At 39.0% G+C, this 20,956-nt stretch overlaps 1 protein-coding gene across 3 annotated transcripts in view; it reads right to left on the bottom strand.

Moving 5' to 3' along the window:
- NR5A2 (nuclear receptor subfamily 5 group A member 2) overlaps positions 1 to 20,956 on the bottom strand; it is a 124,780-nt gene that overhangs the window by 65,518 nt on the left and 38,306 nt on the right. For all 3 annotated transcript variants that reach the window (XM_083156860.1, XM_083156859.1, XM_083156861.1), the window contains 3 exons: positions 19,320 to 19,438; positions 17,821 to 17,962; positions 12,383 to 13,029 (listed from right to left, as the gene is read on the bottom strand). In XM_083156860.1, the coding sequence (XP_083012986.1) occupies positions 12,383 to 13,029; positions 17,821 to 17,962; positions 19,320 to 19,438 (908 nt within the window). The remainder of the gene's footprint in view (positions 1 to 12,382; positions 13,030 to 17,820; positions 17,963 to 19,319; positions 19,439 to 20,956) is intronic.

The raw sequence follows: 20,956 nt of genomic DNA on the forward strand, positions 1-20,956 counted from the left end.
ACAAAAATATTATTTTTGTTAGCCATTAAAAGGTATCATATTTGCTAGATTGCTATTTTGTTTTTCTCACTGAGGAACAATAAAACTCTTCTTATCAACTGGCTAACACGGTACCAAACTTTTTTCTTTTTTCTAGCCCATAATATTCTTTGTGGATTCTGCGTTCTTATTGCTGCACGAGATGACAATGATCTGTAAAGCGTGTTCCTACCTATGGTATTGGTATGGCCATCTTCAAATAATACTATTGTAAATCATAGTTATACATTTGAAGCAACATATTCGTGACAAAAAGCAATATTACCTTGTAGTTACAGTACCGGAGACAGTGAGAGTTACAATGAGAAATGAGAGCAGGATATAATACACAATGTGCTATATGTTGGCTAACAGTGTAACAATGTAGGAACAGATGTCAGGGGAAAATGAAACCACCACATGTTCAAAGTCTTTCTTCAACAGTTGTTTATAATAACTCACAATGGCCCTTATTCTGATCGGTGCGGATATTCCCGCATTCTTACGGAGCGGTCCGCACGCTACGGTGTTTTGCCGCATGCGGCCATCGTCCGTAGAAACGCCCACGTGTCCTCCGCATTCGGACGGACTCACTCTTTAAGAACAGGGCGTGTTTACGGACGACATACAAACCATGCGTGTGCGGGAGAAACACTCCGATTCTGCACGGTATTACAGAGTATTACAGAGCATGCTCGGGAATACCGCATCCGAACGGGAGCCAAGCGGTGCTACCGCACGTAAGCGGAGTATTTACGCCAAACAACCCACTATTAAGTATCTTCTGCAATACATCACATGACCCACTTATTCAATTACCTATCCTCATAAAAAACTGCTTATTTGGAATTGGAATCAATTAGATGCCAATATATATGTGTATTGCTAGTATTAATATTCTGTCATGTCCATTGTTAGCAGTTTTAAAGTGTCTGACAAGTACAGGATATGTGGGTGTTTAGTAAGGGTTCCTTGAAGCAGCAATGGTTTCAATTAAAGCACTGACAAGCGGCCTATTAGTGAGTAATGAGTAAAGGAGTAGATTCTATTGGGTTCAGGTGTTAATGCTTGTAGTCATTAGGCGTACGTTCGCCTACCGCATGAACGAGTGGTGTCCGCAAAGCAATAGTACACTTGTGGACACCGCACATTTCTTCCCTTTTTGATCGCGTGCATTCGGAGTGCTATCCGAATGTACGCCCCCCAACATAAGTGTACTCCCCCGTGTCCGCCCATGTTTCCGCCCCGTTTTGCCCACTTTGAAACTACGCCCATGTGACATTCCGCATGACGCCCATAATACGCCCATATTTCCCGACTGATTGCGGGGAACAGTTTTGTACGGGATTTGGCCGAACTGGTACGGAGTCAAGGCGTGGCACATGCGCGTTGCGTTCTCCACGCATGCGCAGACGCCGAAAAGACGCGATCCGTAAGAATGCGGTAAAGTCCGCGTCAATCAGAATAAGGGCCAATATTTGGTCCATTGTTTAATAAATGATTAATGAAAAAAATCCAAGTCACGTCTGCTAAGAGAAAATTTATCGACATTACACCAAAATGCATCTTGCTATGTATAAAATAACAAAATATAGTAAGGATCTTAAAAACAAAATCTTTCTCTAATAAGCCTAACCTTGTGCACTGCAGGTGGGGCACATGTAACATGTGCTGAGAGAGTTAGATTTGGCTGTTTCTGTGCAGGGTAAATACTTATTTATACACTGCAATTTAGATTTCAGTTTAGACACACCTGACCTAAATCTGGGTGCGGATTCTTAAGGGGTGTACACATGGAGCGATCCTTCTAAACGATTTTACTACATAGTCAAAATTGCTTAGAAGGTTAGTAAAGATCGCTGTCAAGGTTAGACAAATCGCCCTATAATTAGAGATGTGCAGGTTATGATTTACTCTGATTTCAAAGCAGGATCTTATTGGCTATCCCATACCTCCCAACTTTGCGAATTCTGCAGGAGGGTCGCTGCTGCTGCGCGCCCTAGGCGCGTCGGAATTTTTGGGGGGGGGGGGGGGGGGGCGCATGGCAGGGGCGTGACCTAATTTGGGGGCGTGGTCTATACTCACGGCTCTCCCGTGAGGCCACGCCCCCATTTTGCCGCTATGGGGGCATGACCCAGAGGCTCTGTGAGCCTCTAGCCATGCCCCCCAGCCCCCTGGCTGCGGGAATAGATAGCGTTTATTCCCCACTGCTTAGCAGCTGACAGGGGGGGACTCCCAACAGCCCCCCCACACCACGGGACACTGCCGCCTGCGGGTGGGACAGCGGGACAGGCCCTGATAATCGGGACTGTTGGGAGGTATGCTATCCCAAATCACATGACAGTTGTTGACAGTTGATAGCACATAAGATCCTGCTTTGAAATCAGAGTCAAGCCCTGTACACAAACATCGATTTGCTTTTGATTCGATGTTAGATTCAATTTTCTATTAGATCTTTCCATTAAATTTTTCCATTCGGTTTGGCATTAGTTCTGTACTTTTTCATTAGATATCGAATTCGATATTGAATTCGATATACATTCATGGTACATTGTACCCATTCGATTTACTAGATCTAATTCGATATTTACTTGGCTGCACAGTAGATTTTTCTGTTCGATTTTGTGAAAACGGGACCACGATTTTGTTTAGGATTTGATTCGATTTTGCTTATAGAAGCTGGCTGTCTAGTCAAATTCACTGGTATTTACTGCTGATGGAGATGAATGTTGACATGGAAAAAAGGTTGACACAAGCAAAAGGTCAACGTTGCATTGGTAATTTGTTTATTTCTTTGTCAGCGTACTCCCAATTAGTGTAACGTGTCCACACGCAAGTCTTGCTTCGCTCTGCGTGCTACGGGCTCGGTACCCTGCTATGTTCGACACACTATTATAATCTGGTACTTATGTAGTATCTGGGCTGCCGATTTTCTGATTGTATGCCTTACCTTAAGGGGACGCAGTTTTCTTAAAAAGTATTCTGTGTCCCCTCGCGGGGCTCGCTACACTCGCCACGTTTTGGGCTCGGTGGCTCACTACGCTCGCCACAGGTTTATATCCAACTCCATGCCCACTTGGATAGTGGGGAAAGGAAAAGGACCCCTTTTCCCATTGAATTCTATGTTAAAATGGACTCATGGGCTCGGTCTGTCGACTTGGACAGTCTCGACCTCTCGACTGGATACTCCAAATGTAACTCTCTCTGCACATGTTACTTTTGCCCCACCTGCTGTGCACATGGTTTTGACCATTAGAGAAAGATTTCGCTTTTCTGATCCCTACTGAACCCCCATTATCACACATGCAAAAGGCTCACAGCAATTTGATTGCTTATTATATCAGAAAGAAAGAATAAAGTCATAGGACCAGGCTATAGACCCCTATTTTTAAACTCATTACCGGTATTTGGTTCTGATTGGGTCTATGAGTTCTATTGAAGAGAGAATAATAGCTGACACTCAGCAATAGTAAACTGTTTACTGTGCAATCAAAACAAACATTATTAACTTATGTCAGTATTTGGGAATGGTAACATTTTATATATATTTAAAATGTTCAAATGATCCTAACAAAAACAAAGCAGAATATTTGTTAACAACCTGCTGATATTAAGAATTCTGTTCCCTGCATATCATGGCAATACAGTTCCTTTTTGCACCAAAATGTACCAATATGAATCATTGGGATATGGGCGGTATAAAGAGAGGCATAGTGATCGCATATGGGATTACTTTATTTCTGTATTTTTGCCTATAGATCCCCTTTACCGCACACTCACAATGAGAAAAGTCCACAACGCACATTAGGAGCCCCTAACGCTCTCCAGAGCGGGATTGTAAAATCCCTCTGGGACGGGACAGACCTATTGAAGTTAATTGGCAAATGCCATCTGAAGATGGTGTTGACCCATGCATGCAAGATCAGTAAAGCTTTGCTGTGGAGATCTTGTTAAATACCGTCATCATACCATAATTTGTACATTAAGGAGATACTTAGTTCTGTCCATAAACAGACTGAAACTGCAGTTATTGATTATTTTAGGGACATAATAAATTGTCCCCAAAGAAAGTTTTTGAACATTTTGCATATACCACCTGTTATTAAAAATATATCAAAACATATCCTTATTATTACTATTGCATGCATTTATCACTTTTATAATCAATGTGACATTAGACTAAGGGGTCTGTTATTATTGCTGGCAGTGTGACTAACATTGTTTGTAATAGGCAGAAGTGATATGGTTAACATTCATGCATGTGAATAGGGATATGACCCAGCGGAGATCCAGTGAGTCCTGCCTGGCTTTACTGATCTATAATAACCGGAGATGGCATTACAGCTACTATTGGTGCAGCAGGTGCTGTACACCAGGGCCTCTGAGGACTAAGGGGCCCACTGCTGCCCCTGTCACCCTCTTCATGCCTCCCACAACCTCTCCCTGTCCCTCTCTGGGCAGTATTCAATGGGGCTGATTCGCCATGGTCTACGACAAATGTGTGCTATTTTCATGCTCTAAGGGGAATCTTTTTACTGAAAAAGTGAATCACCCTATTCAATGTGCACTATTCGCTGACTGCGAACAGTGCATGACGGACAATTCGCCGTCTGATACTCTCCGCAATTCACTGCGGTTTTTCAATGGGTTTTTCAATGTGATTCGCCGTGAGTGTATTCAATGATCAGATGGCGAATTGCTTTCCAAGTGATTTTCGCCATGTGTCGCCGTGTAGCAATCACCATCTTTTTATGGTGGACTGAACGGTGATCTTTTAAAATAAAGTTTTTTAATTATGATTATTTTTTTTTTTTTTTTTTTGGTGTAAAAAAATCTGTATTTTTCTTCTGTGAAGGGGCATGATATTTTTCATGTGCTTATTGCACACGAATATATATTTAATTTTTAATTATTCTTTTTTTTACACATAACAGCCAGCAGGGGGCTGGGACCCTGCCAGCTCTCCATGTGGGCAGCTGCTGCTGCCTGTGTCCCCGGGAGCCCTGCTTCTCCCCCACAAGTGTCCAGCTCAGGCAGAGAGGCTTCCCTCTCTCTCTGCCTGTCGCCGTTCCCCGGCTCCCTGTGGCGTTCACCGCAGGGGTTAAGCGGCAGTGAATTGGGCGACAGGGAGGGCTGGCAGCGAATGCTCCAGCAATCCTAAACAGGATTTGCTGCACATCACGATAATTCTCATTGAATACTGCCCTCTGTCTCTCCCTGTCACCCACTGATGTTTGAATATTGTGTACTTGGGTTGGGGTGGAGGAGGGAGGGACAAATTATAGTTTTGCACCTGGGCCTACCACCCACAAGTTCCGCTGATTACAGCAGTAGTTAAAAGCTGTGATGCAAAGGCATGGTAAATTAATTCAGGCCACTTTCCACATAAAGGTCAAGGGAAGGAGTGGGGAATCTTCAGCCCTCCATCTGTTATTCAACTACACATGCCAGCATTGGCCTGCAACAGTTTTGGCATTGCCAAATAGGTAAACTGTAGCAGGGCATGCTCGGATGTGTAGTTCAACAACAGCTGGAGGGCTGAAGGTTCCCCATCCCTGGTCTAGGGCAACAGTGGTAAACAATGGAAAATTCAGTTTCACCAAATCTGTCCTCTCTCGGGGCTAAACAAAGGATAAATATTGTAAAGTGAGAACAAAGCTGTTTTCCAGCATTATTTGCCAAAAATTGGGTAAATCTCTTCCTTCTAAAGAATAACAAAAGGCGGACATAAGGCAGGATTGAGGCTGAGGACTGACTTGAGTGGTGTCTCCTCTTGTGTTGATAGCCAAAAGTTCATGTTAGGGGTGTGGTTTGGGGATTTTATTTAAGTATTTGGCTTTCGGGCTCTGGCCTATGCCTGAAAAAAAAAAATCTCACCTCATTTACTTTTTCTTGTAGCAGTTATTTTGGTGGGAAAGGATGGCACTTTATCAGCCTGGGTGCAGAGTACTCCTGGTATCCTGTGCTGGCCCCACCTACTTAATGTGTGACATCATGCACAGCGCGCAGGTTGCCAGCACCCAGAAACTACAGCAGATTACAGAGTCCGGGCCGCTGTAGTAGACAGTAGGGTGATGCTACAGGGTCACTACTTCCATGCTACTTGCTGCAGGGTGCCATTCCATTCAGTGCTCCCAAAGAGCCTTGGCACACGGTGCAGTGCACCACTCACCCATGCCTAGCTACCGCACTGGCACTCACCGACATAGAGATTGGTTGGCAAGTCCAGACCACCCTAATGGAAGCAGCAAATTCACCTTTCCAGGTGGTACAGTTGTGGTGGAAGGCTGAGTGAATACCCTTTTTCTGGTTTAAGGAACCCAATGTATGAAATACAAATGTTATTGTTGGGGTTGGCATTACTGGGCTTCACTGATTAGAGTCTATACTTTGTTTTCTACCACAACGTTTTTTTGTTTTATATAAATAATTATATAAATAATTGAACTTTGTACTCGCAGTCCAAAAAGGAATATTTTTGATGTATTTATCAGTGAAACATGCAGAGAAACACAGCTGTTAGTAGGTACATAGAGAAAATATACTGGTAGGTTAATTGGCTTCCAACTAAATTAGTAGTAGTAGTAGTTTGTTTATTTATAAGGCGCTACAAAGTGTCCGCAGCGCCGTACATAGCAAACCCAAAAAAACTAATTACAAGGTAATGTACAGGGTGTGTTGATAAGATACAGCATAAATAGGGGTATAGCTGGTAGAACTAAAATCAGCATCAGTTCTGAAGTAGGTGTCGAAATTGTCGAGGAGACTGAAGATGAAGTAGAGGAAGGGAAGAACAGGGCAGGAGCACTGGTGAGGTAAAGAGGTAGGGTGAGTACGTGAGGAAGGAGGGCCCTACTCATAAGAGTTAACAGACTAAAAGCAGGTGGGTGGACGAACGAAAAACAATAGGATAAGTAGGAATGGATGGGAACAGATGGAGGGGTAGGGTAGGCAGAATAGGAGGAGCGAAAGAGGTTAGGAGGAGGAGGGATAGGCTAGTCGGAAGAGGTGGGTTTTGAGGAGGTAAGGGAATCAGAAAGCCTGATATTAACACTAGAATGTCTGTGTGTGCCTGTGCGTGTACATGTTGTAGGGAATATAGATTGTAAACTCCACTGGGGCAGGGACTGCTATGAATGGTCAAATATTCTCTGTAAAGCGCTGCGGAATATGTATGCGCTATATATGAAACTGTTAATAATAATAACATAATGAATAAAACTCTAGTCATCTTTTGCAGCCTACAGGTCAGATACATGGAGACCTGGTATTCTAACGCAGACAGGTGAATGTAATACTTCTGCCCCATGTGACACAGAAACAAGGGAATACCCTTGTTTCTGTGTCACATGGGGCAGAAGTATTACATTCACACTGTAATTATTAGTTGGACTATCTTGATCTATTAAGAATATAAATTTATTATAGTGAATTTCTAATTAGACCTATATTTTACTCCTTATGTGAACTGCACTCCAAGGTACTTGTGTATTATCTGGGCGCCCATTGTATCGCATCGCATACCACTAATTAAGGTATGCGATGGGATGCGATGGGACCCGATTTCCGGGCGCACAGACCCACACTGTGCGATAAAATATTGCATTGCATCGCATGCCATTGCAAATGGCATGCGATGCGATATTAAATTGTACAGGCACCCTGATGGGTGATTACTATGTTAAATGCACCCCCATTGTCAATGCCACCCCCACTATCAACGACGGCGTGGAGTTGACTTTAGATAGTGTGGTGAGCGCAGCGAGCCACCGAGCCCGAAGCGTGGCGAGTGCAGCGAGCCCCATGAGGGGACGCGGATTACATATGAAGTAATCCGCGTACCCTCGCGGGGCTCGCTGCGCTCGCCACGCTTCGGGCTATGTGGCTCGCTGCACTCACCACACTATCTAACATCAACTCCACGCCGACGTGGATAGTGGGGGTATGAAAAGGTAGGAGGACGCGTACCGCCGCCCCTCGCGGGCTCGCTGCGCTACCCACGCTTCGGGTGGGCGTTGCTAGTGGGGGTGGCATTAACAATGGGGGTGCATTTAACATAGTAATCACCCATCAGGGTGCCTGTACAATTAAAAATCGGGTCCAATTTGGTCGCATCGGATCGCATGCGATGCGATGCAACCAAAACTATGTCGTAAGATGGAAATCTTGGGCGCCCAGATAATACACAAGTACCCACTCCAAAACTTTTGATTTCTCTGATATTCTAATTTTGTTTTGTAAAACATTATCGGGACCATCAATTTAGCCTTTCTAAAGGAAATTATGTTGAATAGTCTATATCTATTTTACATTTATTTTAGGAAATGTATTAAAATAATTATAGGTTGTGCTATATATGTATAAAAACACATTTAGTAAATAGAAGAAAGCAGAGATACAGGTATTTAAAAAAAAAAAATCTTTGATCTCCTAGATCAAATCTAATACAAAAAAATGTATATATGTAAAATGTGCTGCAAATTTGGGCAAGGACTTTGGCAGGGACAAACCCTGGCACTGTTGGCAACTTTAGACAGTTGTCGGTAACAACAAATGGGCAATAAATGGGTTATGCTATTGTTTCGAACTACAGGTGGAAGAAAAATTCTGTATCCCATTTTGTAGCATCCAATAAGCAGAAGCTTTTTCCGTGTCACTTTTATTATACATCATTTCGTTCCTGGGAGATCTTCTTAGGCAAATAAATTATGAACGGGCAGATAATATTTGATGTACGCTGTCTCATATAAACATTAGCACTGCCTCTTATTCTGAACATCATTTACCCTTTCATGGTCAATGTGCAAATGTCACAATATTATTTTGGAATTATATTAGATAGTATACTGTGTATTAAGCAACAATTTGTTCCAAAATTCTGATTGCATATTGTGGCCATGGAACATTTTTATATCTTGAAGAGAGATTACATGCGTCTATCTTTATTTATGCTCTAGGATTGAAACTGTTCATCTGCTATATAATGATATTAAGAAAAAACATACATAGCACTGTAATTTGTGCCCTCAGGCAGTGAGCATAGTAAATTAAAGCCCCTATTGTTAAATTAAGAATACTTAAAAATAACCCTTGCCCCTTTGAACGTTCCCTGTGATATGGAAACACTATCTGGATAATATTCACGGCTATCTATTATCCCACTTCTATATTTATCCCTCCTTTTGTTCCTACTTGGCTCAAATTACTGGAAGTGCTAAATATAAAAAGGACTGGGGGGGAGAACACTTAATTCATTATATTTCCTCTGTTTATTCGGCAAATCCAAATCCACAAACTCTTCTCTTTGGGGTTTATTTAAAATTAGAATGGTTTTAAATAGCATATAATGGTTTACTTCCATGGCACAGGGGTATTAAGCTAAATGAAACTAATGGTAATTGTATTAGGACTTCACTTAAGACCAATGCAGTATTATTAAAGCCAACTTGACATCATGAAGGAACATGTTATAACGTAACTGTACATCACAAAATACTTTTTGGGGGTTATTTTTGTGCTGGAACAGCTGTTTCTATTTTATTTTGTATTTCATGTCGATATAATAAGAATTATACACCTCAGGAATGGCATTTGCTCTTTTTGTCAAATGATCCCACTACTATAGGCTAATGCATGGATTTGCCGGTTGAAATAAGTTTCTTGAAGAAATATGGATTTGCATACCCAACGGAAGCGCATGATTTCTTTGGACGACAACTGGACAAGCATTTTTTGCTGTGGGGATGCCATTGGGTCAGTATGAAATTATAGCAGGCTATAAAAGATGCTACACTGTATCTTTTTAGTTGTGAATATATTTCTCTTGGCTATTTTTGAAAGAAGAAAATAGATGACAACAGTAATACTCCCTTTGTTTGGTTTAATACTGTTTCTGATCTGCTGAGATCTCTCCAAGGTGGAATGCCTCCTGTTATGCAGCATCACTGCTGCCTTCACATCTGTTCAGGCGCCAGCTAACACTGGGGCAAAAGAATTGTATTGCAAACAGTGGGGCATCACCATCTAAAAGAGCCACAGTTTACCTAACTTTTTGAAGTTCAAACCAAGTAAATTGTTTTCCTAAAGTTCCCCTCCCCAAGCTTGGTCTCCGAGTCCAGCTTTGTGTTTAACACCCCAACACCCCCTCCCCCCTGTTATATATATCTCAGATATGATTATTTATTTAGAGTGTTTATTGCCCTCATTATCAATTTTGTTCACTAATGCAGAAATTATCAACTTTTAGTTTCGGTGACGTTTCTTCAAATGCAAAAAATCAACAGAAATGTTCTGACATCAAATCAGAGTGTCATTAATATATAGAGAGAGAGTTCTGCAGCTCTGATAGCTATGTTCATTAGGTGATATGAGGGGTGGAGGTCTACAGGGAGTGAGGGATAGCGTAGCATTCTGCAGAAGCTACAGTAAGGTAAATAATGCATCTGTGTGTATTATGTAAGAAGTCACAATATACTATAAAACAGTGGTTCCCCACCCTGGTCCTTAAGTACCCCCAGCAGTTCATGTTTTCCAGGTCACCCGGCAGGTGCACAGGTGCACTTATTGTCAGACACATTTAAAAGATCCACAGGTGGAGCTAATTATTTCACTTGTGATTCTGCATGGAGACCTGGTACTGTTGGACCTGAGACCTGTTGGGGGTACTTGAAGACCAGGGTTGGGAACCACTGCTATATACAGATATAATACAGATAGAGAAACTATAGCATTTTCAGAGGACTTACGCCTTTAAATGAAAAACACCATTAATACACCTCAGTCCTTCATGAACAAGACAGGTAGCTAAAAAAAATGCCTGCTGCCTTCACCAACTGGCAGGGAAGTTGTACATTGAGTTGCTTGCACAATAGGATCACTGCTGTGTGTGATCAGTAATTGAAAGAACAGACCTAAACGTTCCTTTCATTAAGCCTGTTAGAGACATTTCCTGCTTTTATAACTTTTTTGAAAAAAAACATAAGACACTTCTAGCTGCCTAATTATATGTGACTTGTTAGCCTAAATAATTAAACATCCTTTCAAAGCCGCTGTGGAAAATCCTGACCCTGTGGGTCAGTGGTGTATTTCCAATAATTCTGAGGAGTTTTTAAGTGAACTGTACAGGACTGTGAAACAAAATCAGCAAAATTCATTGACGTGATACTCTGTGTTGAAATAGCAAGCACACGTCCTCTGACCAGAGAATCAATTACTGGGGACAGAGTGTGCTTGTTTTAGGCAACCAAAATTAATTAACTCTTGAACCTCGGTCAAAGGCTGAAACAAAAAGCTAAATGGAGAAAAATATTACCAGTTATCCTCAATTTCACACATATCTACTGCATATCTATCCATTACATGTCCACCCGTCTGTCTGTTTATCTATCTATCTCTCTATCTATCACTACTTATATATTAAAGTCATAACTGCCTGTCTCAAGTTACGCCACATATCCCCCCTCTGCATGCCAAATTTCTATGCTGAGCATCTTTTTCACTCAAAATTTAATTATTTGCATCAATAAAACCACTAGAAGCTACAAAACAACATTGCTATGTTTCAGTGACCAAAGGGGTTGCAGCATTTGTACATATGTGTAAATACAAGCTGCAATATTTCCTTATACCAAGTTTTTTTATGTTTTATCTGTGTCTTTGAATGTGTGTTATACAAATTTCTGCACAATTAAAGATGCAGCTTAGTGTTTCTGGTATACTGTGTGCTATGCCTGCGATGCCAATAATTCTTTGTATACATATGATGGTATGTGTATGACAGTGATGTCGGATGCAACGGAACTCAGTGATGTCGGCTGCGACAGCAGAGGGGGAAGGTGCAGGGGCCATGCGGCTGTTGCTAGTGATATTCTCTGCCGTCCTGCATGTACAGATGACAGAGGACATCGCTAAGTGCCGGCATCGGTAACAATATAGTGCATAGTTACTAGATAATATTCACAAAAATCTAATTAACAATATCGTTATTGTGCATATCATTAGAAAAATTATTCTAGTGTGTACGCACCTTAAAAATTTTAAGAAAAAATATGGTATGCTACTCATCTTAGCCACACCAACCATCTTGCATTAAATTTTAAGAAATGATAACATACAGTATACTGTAACTAATATAACATCACAGAATATACCATTGAGTCTCGTACAAATTAAATGTAACCAATCACCTTGTAAAAATAATATAATGATATATTTACATACCATCAGATCAGTTTGAGAAAAATAAATAAATAAATATATAAATGTATTAAATAATATTAGCTAAATAATTTAGTCTGCCAACCAGCACAACAACATGCACAGTACAAATCAGTTAATGTGTATAGCAGCAACAGATTCATCCTACCTTGAGTTCTCTGAAGAATATGCTACTCCTCGCCCACTCAACGATGGAAAACAATGTTTGGTCAGCCATTTTGCACATGAGTCCAAATGTATTGAGTTTATCATGTTTGCTCCTGTTGGCCTGCTCCTGCTGTAAGTACGACATAATTTTGCTTTGGACTTGAGGCTCATCTGGCTCACATTTCAAGAGTTCCAATATAAGGTGCGGGATGTTGGAAGGGGAGCTGGACTGATAACTGTCCATGTAAGAGTATCCCATTATAGATTCTGGAGAACTGGTGTAAGGGTCCGGGTACTCCGATTTGATAGCACGGCTGGGGAAGTGACCGTAGGCCTGGTAACCTTGTAGGCTGCCATGAGGTGGCATAGCCATGCTGATGGGTGACGTGACAAATGGGCTTCTGTCATAGTCTGTTGGGGGAAGGGCAGCATGGTTTAGAGGTAGACCCTTGGATGCTGAGTGGATATTTTGGATAGCAGAAGAAATGGTCAGATCAGTAGGAATGGCTTGGATGACCTGACTCATAGCTTCTAGTTTAAGTCCATTTGCTCGTATTAAAGCTTTTTTTTGCTGTTTGAGAGCACGATCTCGTTTGTACATTGGCCCAAATTTGTTCCTCCCTCCACGCATCCGGTCTGCCCTCACAGCTGTGGAACAAGGAGAGGTTTATATTCAAGTAAGATGCAATGTTATGATTTCCCTGACTTAAACCAAAACTATTTCTACATCAAAATGTTAATGACAATACTTCATCTATGCTTAACAATCAATAAAAACAAATGAAGACATTTAATCATCAGTATAAACACTACATATCCTGTATTATAAGGAATATCATATTCCAATGGTTCCCAAACTGTGTGCCGTGACACCCTGGGGTGCCTTGGTGGACTTGCAGGGGTTCCCTGTATTGGTGGTCAATGATCAAATTTAAGTTATTTATGGCAAATATAATAGTCAAATTGTGGGCAAAACTGAATTGAATACTGTCCATTACCACATAACTGACACTAAGGATGAGATATAAACACAATTTATTTAACTTAATATTTTTTGTTTACTTTCTTAATAAGAAGCTTTTGGTCTTTTGGAGCCGTGAAAAACTTTTTGATACTCTGGGATGCCTTGAGTCCAAAAAGTTGGGGAACCCCCTGTCTTAGCCCCTACAACTGATTATAGCAAGTATGTGATAAGACAGCCCCTGTTGTAAATTATAAAGCAAATATGTCACTGATACCCCTTTCAGACTTACATGAAAGTCACAGGTTTTTTCCACACGAATGCGCATCCACTTGTGACTAGCATATGTCTGAAAGGGTCTTTCTGGGATTTCACTCCCAGATCCTAAGCACCTGCAATTGACCCGGGTCACTAAAATCCCAGAATCGAACCCGGGAGTGAAATCCCAGGTAATATGTCTGAAAGGGGTATGAGTTGTGTGTATATTAAACCAGATATATATAAACTCAGACCATATATAGAAAACTGCACTCTGTTTTAATCCCAAATGTTCTTAATAAATTAATTGCAATGATATAATAAATGTCATCAATGAAATGTCTAATGAATTACAATATAATTTTTTTTATATATGGGCACTGAGGTGTACATTATGCAGACACTGCGCCCTATATTTTCTTATTTTTCTCTCTGTACATTAAAAAAAGCGTACTACTTTTCCTCATTCTATCTATGTATGCTTCCTTTACGGCAATAGGATTACATCTAAATATATCCAAAAATGTAATTGTCATTTTGTCAGCTCGTCACTTTCTTAAAGCATAAAAACTATTTTTATTTTATTTTTACAAAAGCTTGCGAAAAGCTAATTCTTCAGTTTTAGGAGTAATTACAAAGAAACATGCTTCAGCTGCTGCCAGGGGGGGTATTTTAATGGGGTTTGTCACAGCGGTGAGTTTCATTGTGGTGCAAGTTTAATGGTATCGCTTGTGACACTGACTGAGCCTACCTTGGCCAGTGGCTCTTATGCAAAGGAGTGATTACAGCACCATTAAAAATGCATGGGGATCTCAGATACACATCTAGCATAAAGGCTTCTACAATTAATGAATCTGAGTAATTTATAGACTACAATTTAAGTTTAATGGGGCTATTAGCAATGTATACACTGTGGTGTCATTACATGGAGCATGAGTTATAGAAGACAGTTGCTTTAAAGTAGCTGTACATGGTATGGCAATGCTGTGGAAATTATTTAGATGTAATGAACAGAAGAGAGAGAGAGAGAGAGAGAGAGAGAGAGAGAGAGAGAGAGAGAGTGTGTTAGGGAAAGAGGGTGTAAAGTGTGTGTGTGTCTGTGTTAAATTCTGTGTAAAAGGAATATATGTACAAATACTTAAGTATCTGTACTTACCGAAAGTCCAGATGCCAGATGTAAGTGCATTCTATCTATCTATCTATCTATCTATCTATCTATCTATCTATCTATCTATCTATCTATCTATCTAGCTATCTAGCTATCTGTGTATCTATCTATCTATCTATCTATCTATCTATCTATCTATCTATCTCTACACACACAAACATTTTAGATTTTTAAAATTGAACTTGTGAAAAAAAAGTTTTTTCTCTCCTCAAACGATTGTGGAATTCCTTCAGTAATTAGACACAGAGAAAGATTTTTTTCTGGGGGGGGGGGGGGGAACAAAGTTCTAGAGGAAAAACCAGTGCGCTCTCACATTTCCCTGTCTGCCACGTTTATTTTTCTTTTCAGGCGTTCTATATACTATACTTTCCACATCTGGAAACCTATAAAAGTGTCCTTTTTATTTTTTAAGTGAAAAAAGTTTGAAGTCCCAAATGAACAGATCAGTTGCAGAGTGATAATCAAAAAATGTATTTGTGGTTTGGTTGACCTGGGTCTCCTTTCTCTCAGACTTTTTTTCTGCCAAAGGAAATGCCGTCTTCAATGGCATAGAAGGTGTAGTATTAGCAAAGACTCTTCCTACTGCACTATAGTTTCACTCATTATAACAGCTGTGGAAACCTTTGTATAAAATAATTTACTGTTATCAGAAATAAAACAGCTTAAAGACACTTTTGGACAATGATATTTAATGCCATTAAACCAATGTACATTTATTCAGCTAAATCTATCCAGCCTACTATTTGCTCTGCTGCAATAAAACACCAGCTCTAGTGGGGATTATTTGCAACCTCTTAGGTAACACTAAATATCAAATTGTGGGAGTAAGGCACAATGACTTTGACAATGATGCCATAGCAAATTAAATGAACACTTTGGGCATTATGAGATTACCTTTATACCCTACTGTATGTAAGACATTTTGCGTGACTGTTGCTTTTTGCATAGAGGAAGTTGAAGTTTAAATTCAAGTGTGATAAATATATTTTTGTACCGTTTATGTATTACAAGGGTAGTTTTTCTAAGCTCACTCTGCCTGGGCCTATATGATACAGTTAGTGTGTGTGTCTGCTCGTGAGTGAGCATAGAAGACAGAATGCATTTTGTGCAAATACTCTGGCTTGATTTGCAAGTTGGCATTATATATATATATATATATTCACACACACACACACACACACACACACACACACACACACACACACACACGTATATATCTGTTCAACTCTCAAGCAGAGTCAGTGTATTTGCATAAACAACATGCAATTTTATATGTTCTATTTGGCAAATAAAGTTGGGGTATTATTTCCTGTCTAGTAAAAACCTACCACTGCGGTTCAACACGATCTATGCAAATAACATTTACAAGTAATGTGCTACAACGCAATTACAGAATTTGCTATTCACAATAGAAAAATAAAGACAAAGAAATGTAAGAGACAGGTTTTATTTCCCCATTAATTTAGCAGTGCCATGCTAATAATCTATCACTATTATTGTAATGGCAATTAGAATGCACCCTTCCATTGCTACATACTGGTACATAAGCACAGAATGCTCCAGCTCAGATAAGTAAGGGCACGAATAGACGTGGATGTGTTACCTATACATTTTAAAATACCCAAAATGGGAGAAGGCCGAGTTGACAGTAATATACAGTAATATAAACAGACCTTAAATAGAGACTTTGACAACAGACATTCCAGTCTGCCCTTTAGGGTTTAGGTATTTGGGTTAGGGAGTCAGAGTATTAGGGTTTGTGTAGGGGTTTGGAAGAGATTATTAGGGTATGTTTAGTGGTTTGGATCAGGGGTTAGGGTATTGGGGTTAGTTTAGGAGATTGGGATGAGGGTACTAGGGATAGGGTACTAGGGTTGGTTTAGCAGTTTGGGTTAGGCTATTAAGGTTAGTTTAGGGGATTGGGTTATGGTATTATGAAAAACATATTAGGGCTGTTTTAGAGGTTTGAGTTAATGTATTATGTGTTGAGGTTATTGTTAGGGAGAGGTTAGTTAGGGCTAGGTTAGGGTCAGGGTTAGGGTTGTTAGAGTCTTTGTATTAATGTTTAGAATGAGGTTTATGTTAGGTACTAGGATGAGGGTAAGTCTAGGGATGCTTTATATCCTGGGATTGTACTGGATTTGGGATATGGGTATGTGCCCTAGCTCCCAGGAATAGTGGTAAAGAAAGGGAGGTTTAGTAATCTGGTGGTCAGCAGGGTGCAGGAAACACAGCCCTGGCCTTAAGCAGCACCAGGAAAATTGTCGAGCAGGAACCCATGGCCAAATCATCAAGGGCCAGTTGCATTATATTTTTTTATGTGTTCTAGGTGCATTTGACCAAATACGTGCAGTGGGCATAGCTGTGGTTATAAACATAACTGCACACAAAAAGGTCCACTGTACTAACACATAAATCCAGAAACAAAGCCATAAAAAGTAGCCTTAAGCCCCAATGTAAAGCCAACATTCTGCCATTTTTATTTCTCAGTTTCGTCAATTTGATTACATCAACCATCTATTGAATTGTGCGTGTGTGGGTCATCATACCTCATCAAAACTGAACGCTACATAATTTGATAATTGAAATGGGTGAAACATTTCCAAAGTCTCGATTGTCTTCAAATGTGAATGTACTGACATCGCATCTCGGCTTTCCAGTGCGGTGAATTGCAATTCACCATACACATTTTTCAAATAACCAAGCAACAATGTGTGCCCATCTCAATCATGACTACCAAATTCAAACATATAGTACCTGCATAATGTTGATATTATCCAAGGACTGTAGTCCATTTAAAATTTTGACAATTATGTATAAATATATATATATATATATATATATATATATATATAGTCCATTGTGTATTGAATTGTTGAATTTTTGTATACAACGTCAGTAGGAATCATATTGTACAGTTATATTAAATGTGAGAATGATCAACATATGTTGTCATACATTTGTTGTCATATAAAGTGTTTGTGTCTATATTATTCTTTAGGTGTTTTTGCACATACCTTCTCAGCTGTGCTTCCCCACTTTATTGTCTTACCTTCCAATTTCATCCCCACACTCAAACATTTCTGGAACCTGCAGTAAGGACACCTCTTCCTCTGGGTCTTATCAATCTGACAGGTCTGGTTTTCAATACAAGTGTATCTCTTATTGTTCTGAACTGTTCGCTTGAAAAACCCCTGGAGGAGTAGTAGAGACAAAATAATCAGCATATACACAGGAAGGATGCAGAATTCCTTGTCTTTTATTTATTTTTACAACCGCAAAACTAGACAATAGCAAACTATATTTCTAGCAATGATCTCAATAAGTAATTTTTTTTTTTTTTAAATAAATGAAAATGTACAATTAAAGTACAGATTAGCCATATAAATAGTTACATGTTTTGTAACGGTCATAAACATACATTCAGAACCTACAAGAATTCCTTACACATTTCTATTTTCCTTTGTACAGAATGACACTTGGTTTTTTCAATAGTCTTGCAGCAAAATCTGAGAGATATTATTTCGAAGAATAGCTACATTCACAAGCCTAAAAATAGTGCTCGGAGTTTAGTTACTGAGATACAGTACAAGGAATAATAGTATACGCCACAAAATGTAAATACCTTCATCATTTCTTGTTTTATTCCGGCATGCTGTGAGCCTAACAAATATTATATAGCTCATTTTACACTTGCTGTTATAATGACTGGAGTAAATATTATAAAACAGTGGCAAAGAAAAACCTAAATCATTTATGCATAGGGATAACATTGCTAATACTGTATAAAAGGTTTTTAATATATGTCTGAAAAGTATACAGTATATTCCGTTGAAATTATGTGATGCTGCTGCTTAAATGAATGAGAAATAACAAGTCATAATGACAGCCTTGTTTGCCGAGTGTCCTGTGTTAAAGGGTAATACCAGAGTTAGTTGATTGACCTTCATGGTTAAAATACATCTAAAAAGTGTTCTTATTTTTTAGCACTTGAACAGTTTTTGAAGTATATTACATACTTTTCTGTACTATATGTGTTCTATATTTCTACTAAAGATATCAATATATGGATACCTTTGTGTTATTTCCAAGCCATTATGACACCTTGTATACAGTATGTGTGCGCTTGTATGTGAGCTTATATGTGTGTATATATCAGTAAGTCCTGAAAGCCAGAAAGGGGAAAAGCAAATAATTGTTTGTTGAAAATGACATTAAATGATTACCAAGAGTTTTCTGGAATAATGTCATCTGGAGCACTTGCTAAACATGAGAAACACTGTGTGAGGAAAGACAGATGTTCAAATGTAATTTAGCATATTTAAGGCATTGTACCTCAAATTATACTACAACCTCTTGTGCGGAATGCAATTCAGGTAATAGATTTTTGTGTATGTGGCATGCGTGTTTGTCTGTGCGTTGGTATATTTGTGTGTATATGTGTGCTAATCATATATGTTCCATAAGTATAAAGAGATTTTGTGTGTTCAGTTAGTACTTCAGGTAATATAATGCTAACCAGACAGCACATTGCTATTTACAGCTCCGCACCTTGCAACTCTCGCAGGTCAGCAGTCCATAATGATATCCAGAAACCTTGTCCCCGCAGACTGGACACAGCTCCTCGAGGTCATCATCGTAAGAGTAACCCATCATTTTAAACTGAGACACTGGATGAAGACGAGGAAACAAAACTTAGTAATAGTACGGCAGGAAGAACTGTAATGGCAAATAAACTAAAAGTGCTCTATTAGGTAGCTACGCTCCTGAATCACTAACTGTAGTGTGCTTTATATATATATATATATATATATATCTCAATTATAGATTCATGTGTATCTATAATAGTAATATCACAGAGGTGAAAGCCGTGACGGTCTCTAACATTTTAAGCTACAGCTTAACATGTTTTGTGAACAAAGATTTGCACCAGGCTACTTCTTCCTAAAATAATAACGTGACCCCCGAAACATGTCCGACAAAAATGTTAATGAATTTATCCATCAACACAAGTGATTAACATTGTAAAACTCAACTTCTGCTGTGTTATTTTAATTGGTTGCACTGAATAACAAGGTTCTAATGTATTGTCTACCTCCTGCCACTTATCCCTTTATATACAGTCTATGCACACTAAACATAATGTTTCTAAATAACAATATAAGCCCCCAAAATGAATTTAATGTGCAACATCATGCATATTTTATTATTGGGGACATTATCATTAAAAGGCAGTCAGAGAACCATTGCAGAAAAAACAATGGATTGCTCATCTGATTCTGGTACTTTGTAAAATGTCTATTACATGGTTCCTTCTACTTGTCATCATGCTGTAGTTAAAGAACATGTGTGACTATGAGAAATCAATAGATGAAGAATTCTAGGATTTACTGCCCAGTGACCTCTTAGAAGTAATTTAAAAATAGATTAGCAGAAGACCCTTAAATTAAAAGTTGTGCCTAATTGAATATCCCTTTGTTCTACCTCAATTTGGATGAGTAAAACAGAATTAGGTAAATGTTAAAAGACAATATTGTATCTATATTAACTTTTACTCCATATATATATATATATATATATATATATATATATATATATATATATATATATATATATATATATATATATATATATTTAGATATTGAAATCATAAAATAAATCTGTTCAACCGTTATATGAAGACAGCGGAATACATGTGCAGAAACAACACAGACAGGTACATGTATGCAGGTACAAAGTGCAATATTAATTGATGATTGTTTGTGGAAATAGAACATTATCAATATATACTCATAAACATACCCGATGTCTAAATATATTCTTTCACTCATTGAATTTTTTTCAGAAAAATCAAATTTACTTCTGGTTCCCTAAATATATATAGGATTTCTTTATGAAGCTAATGTCTAGTACATTAACAGTATATTTATCTCTAGATGAACTGGTGAAAAATCATTTAAAAGCTCTGATAACTGTGCAGGTGCAGACATTAATATGTTCCTGGGAGATGTCTGCTATCAAAGTTACATTTTACTCACAACAAAATTCAGCCTAGTCAATGTCAGCATACAAGCTCTTATAATGAAAGTTTTTTTTTTACTGAGTACTGAAAAATGTATCCCAATATTTTGACATCATTATCAACACCATGAAATACTATGTAGTGCAATATATAAAACGCTTATTTA

The sequence above is a fragment of the Crinia signifera genome, chromosome 8, assembly GCF_055691185.1.
Source record: "Crinia signifera chromosome 8, ASM5569118v1, whole genome shotgun sequence".
Lineage (NCBI taxonomy): Eukaryota > Metazoa > Chordata > Amphibia > Anura > Myobatrachidae > Crinia > Crinia signifera.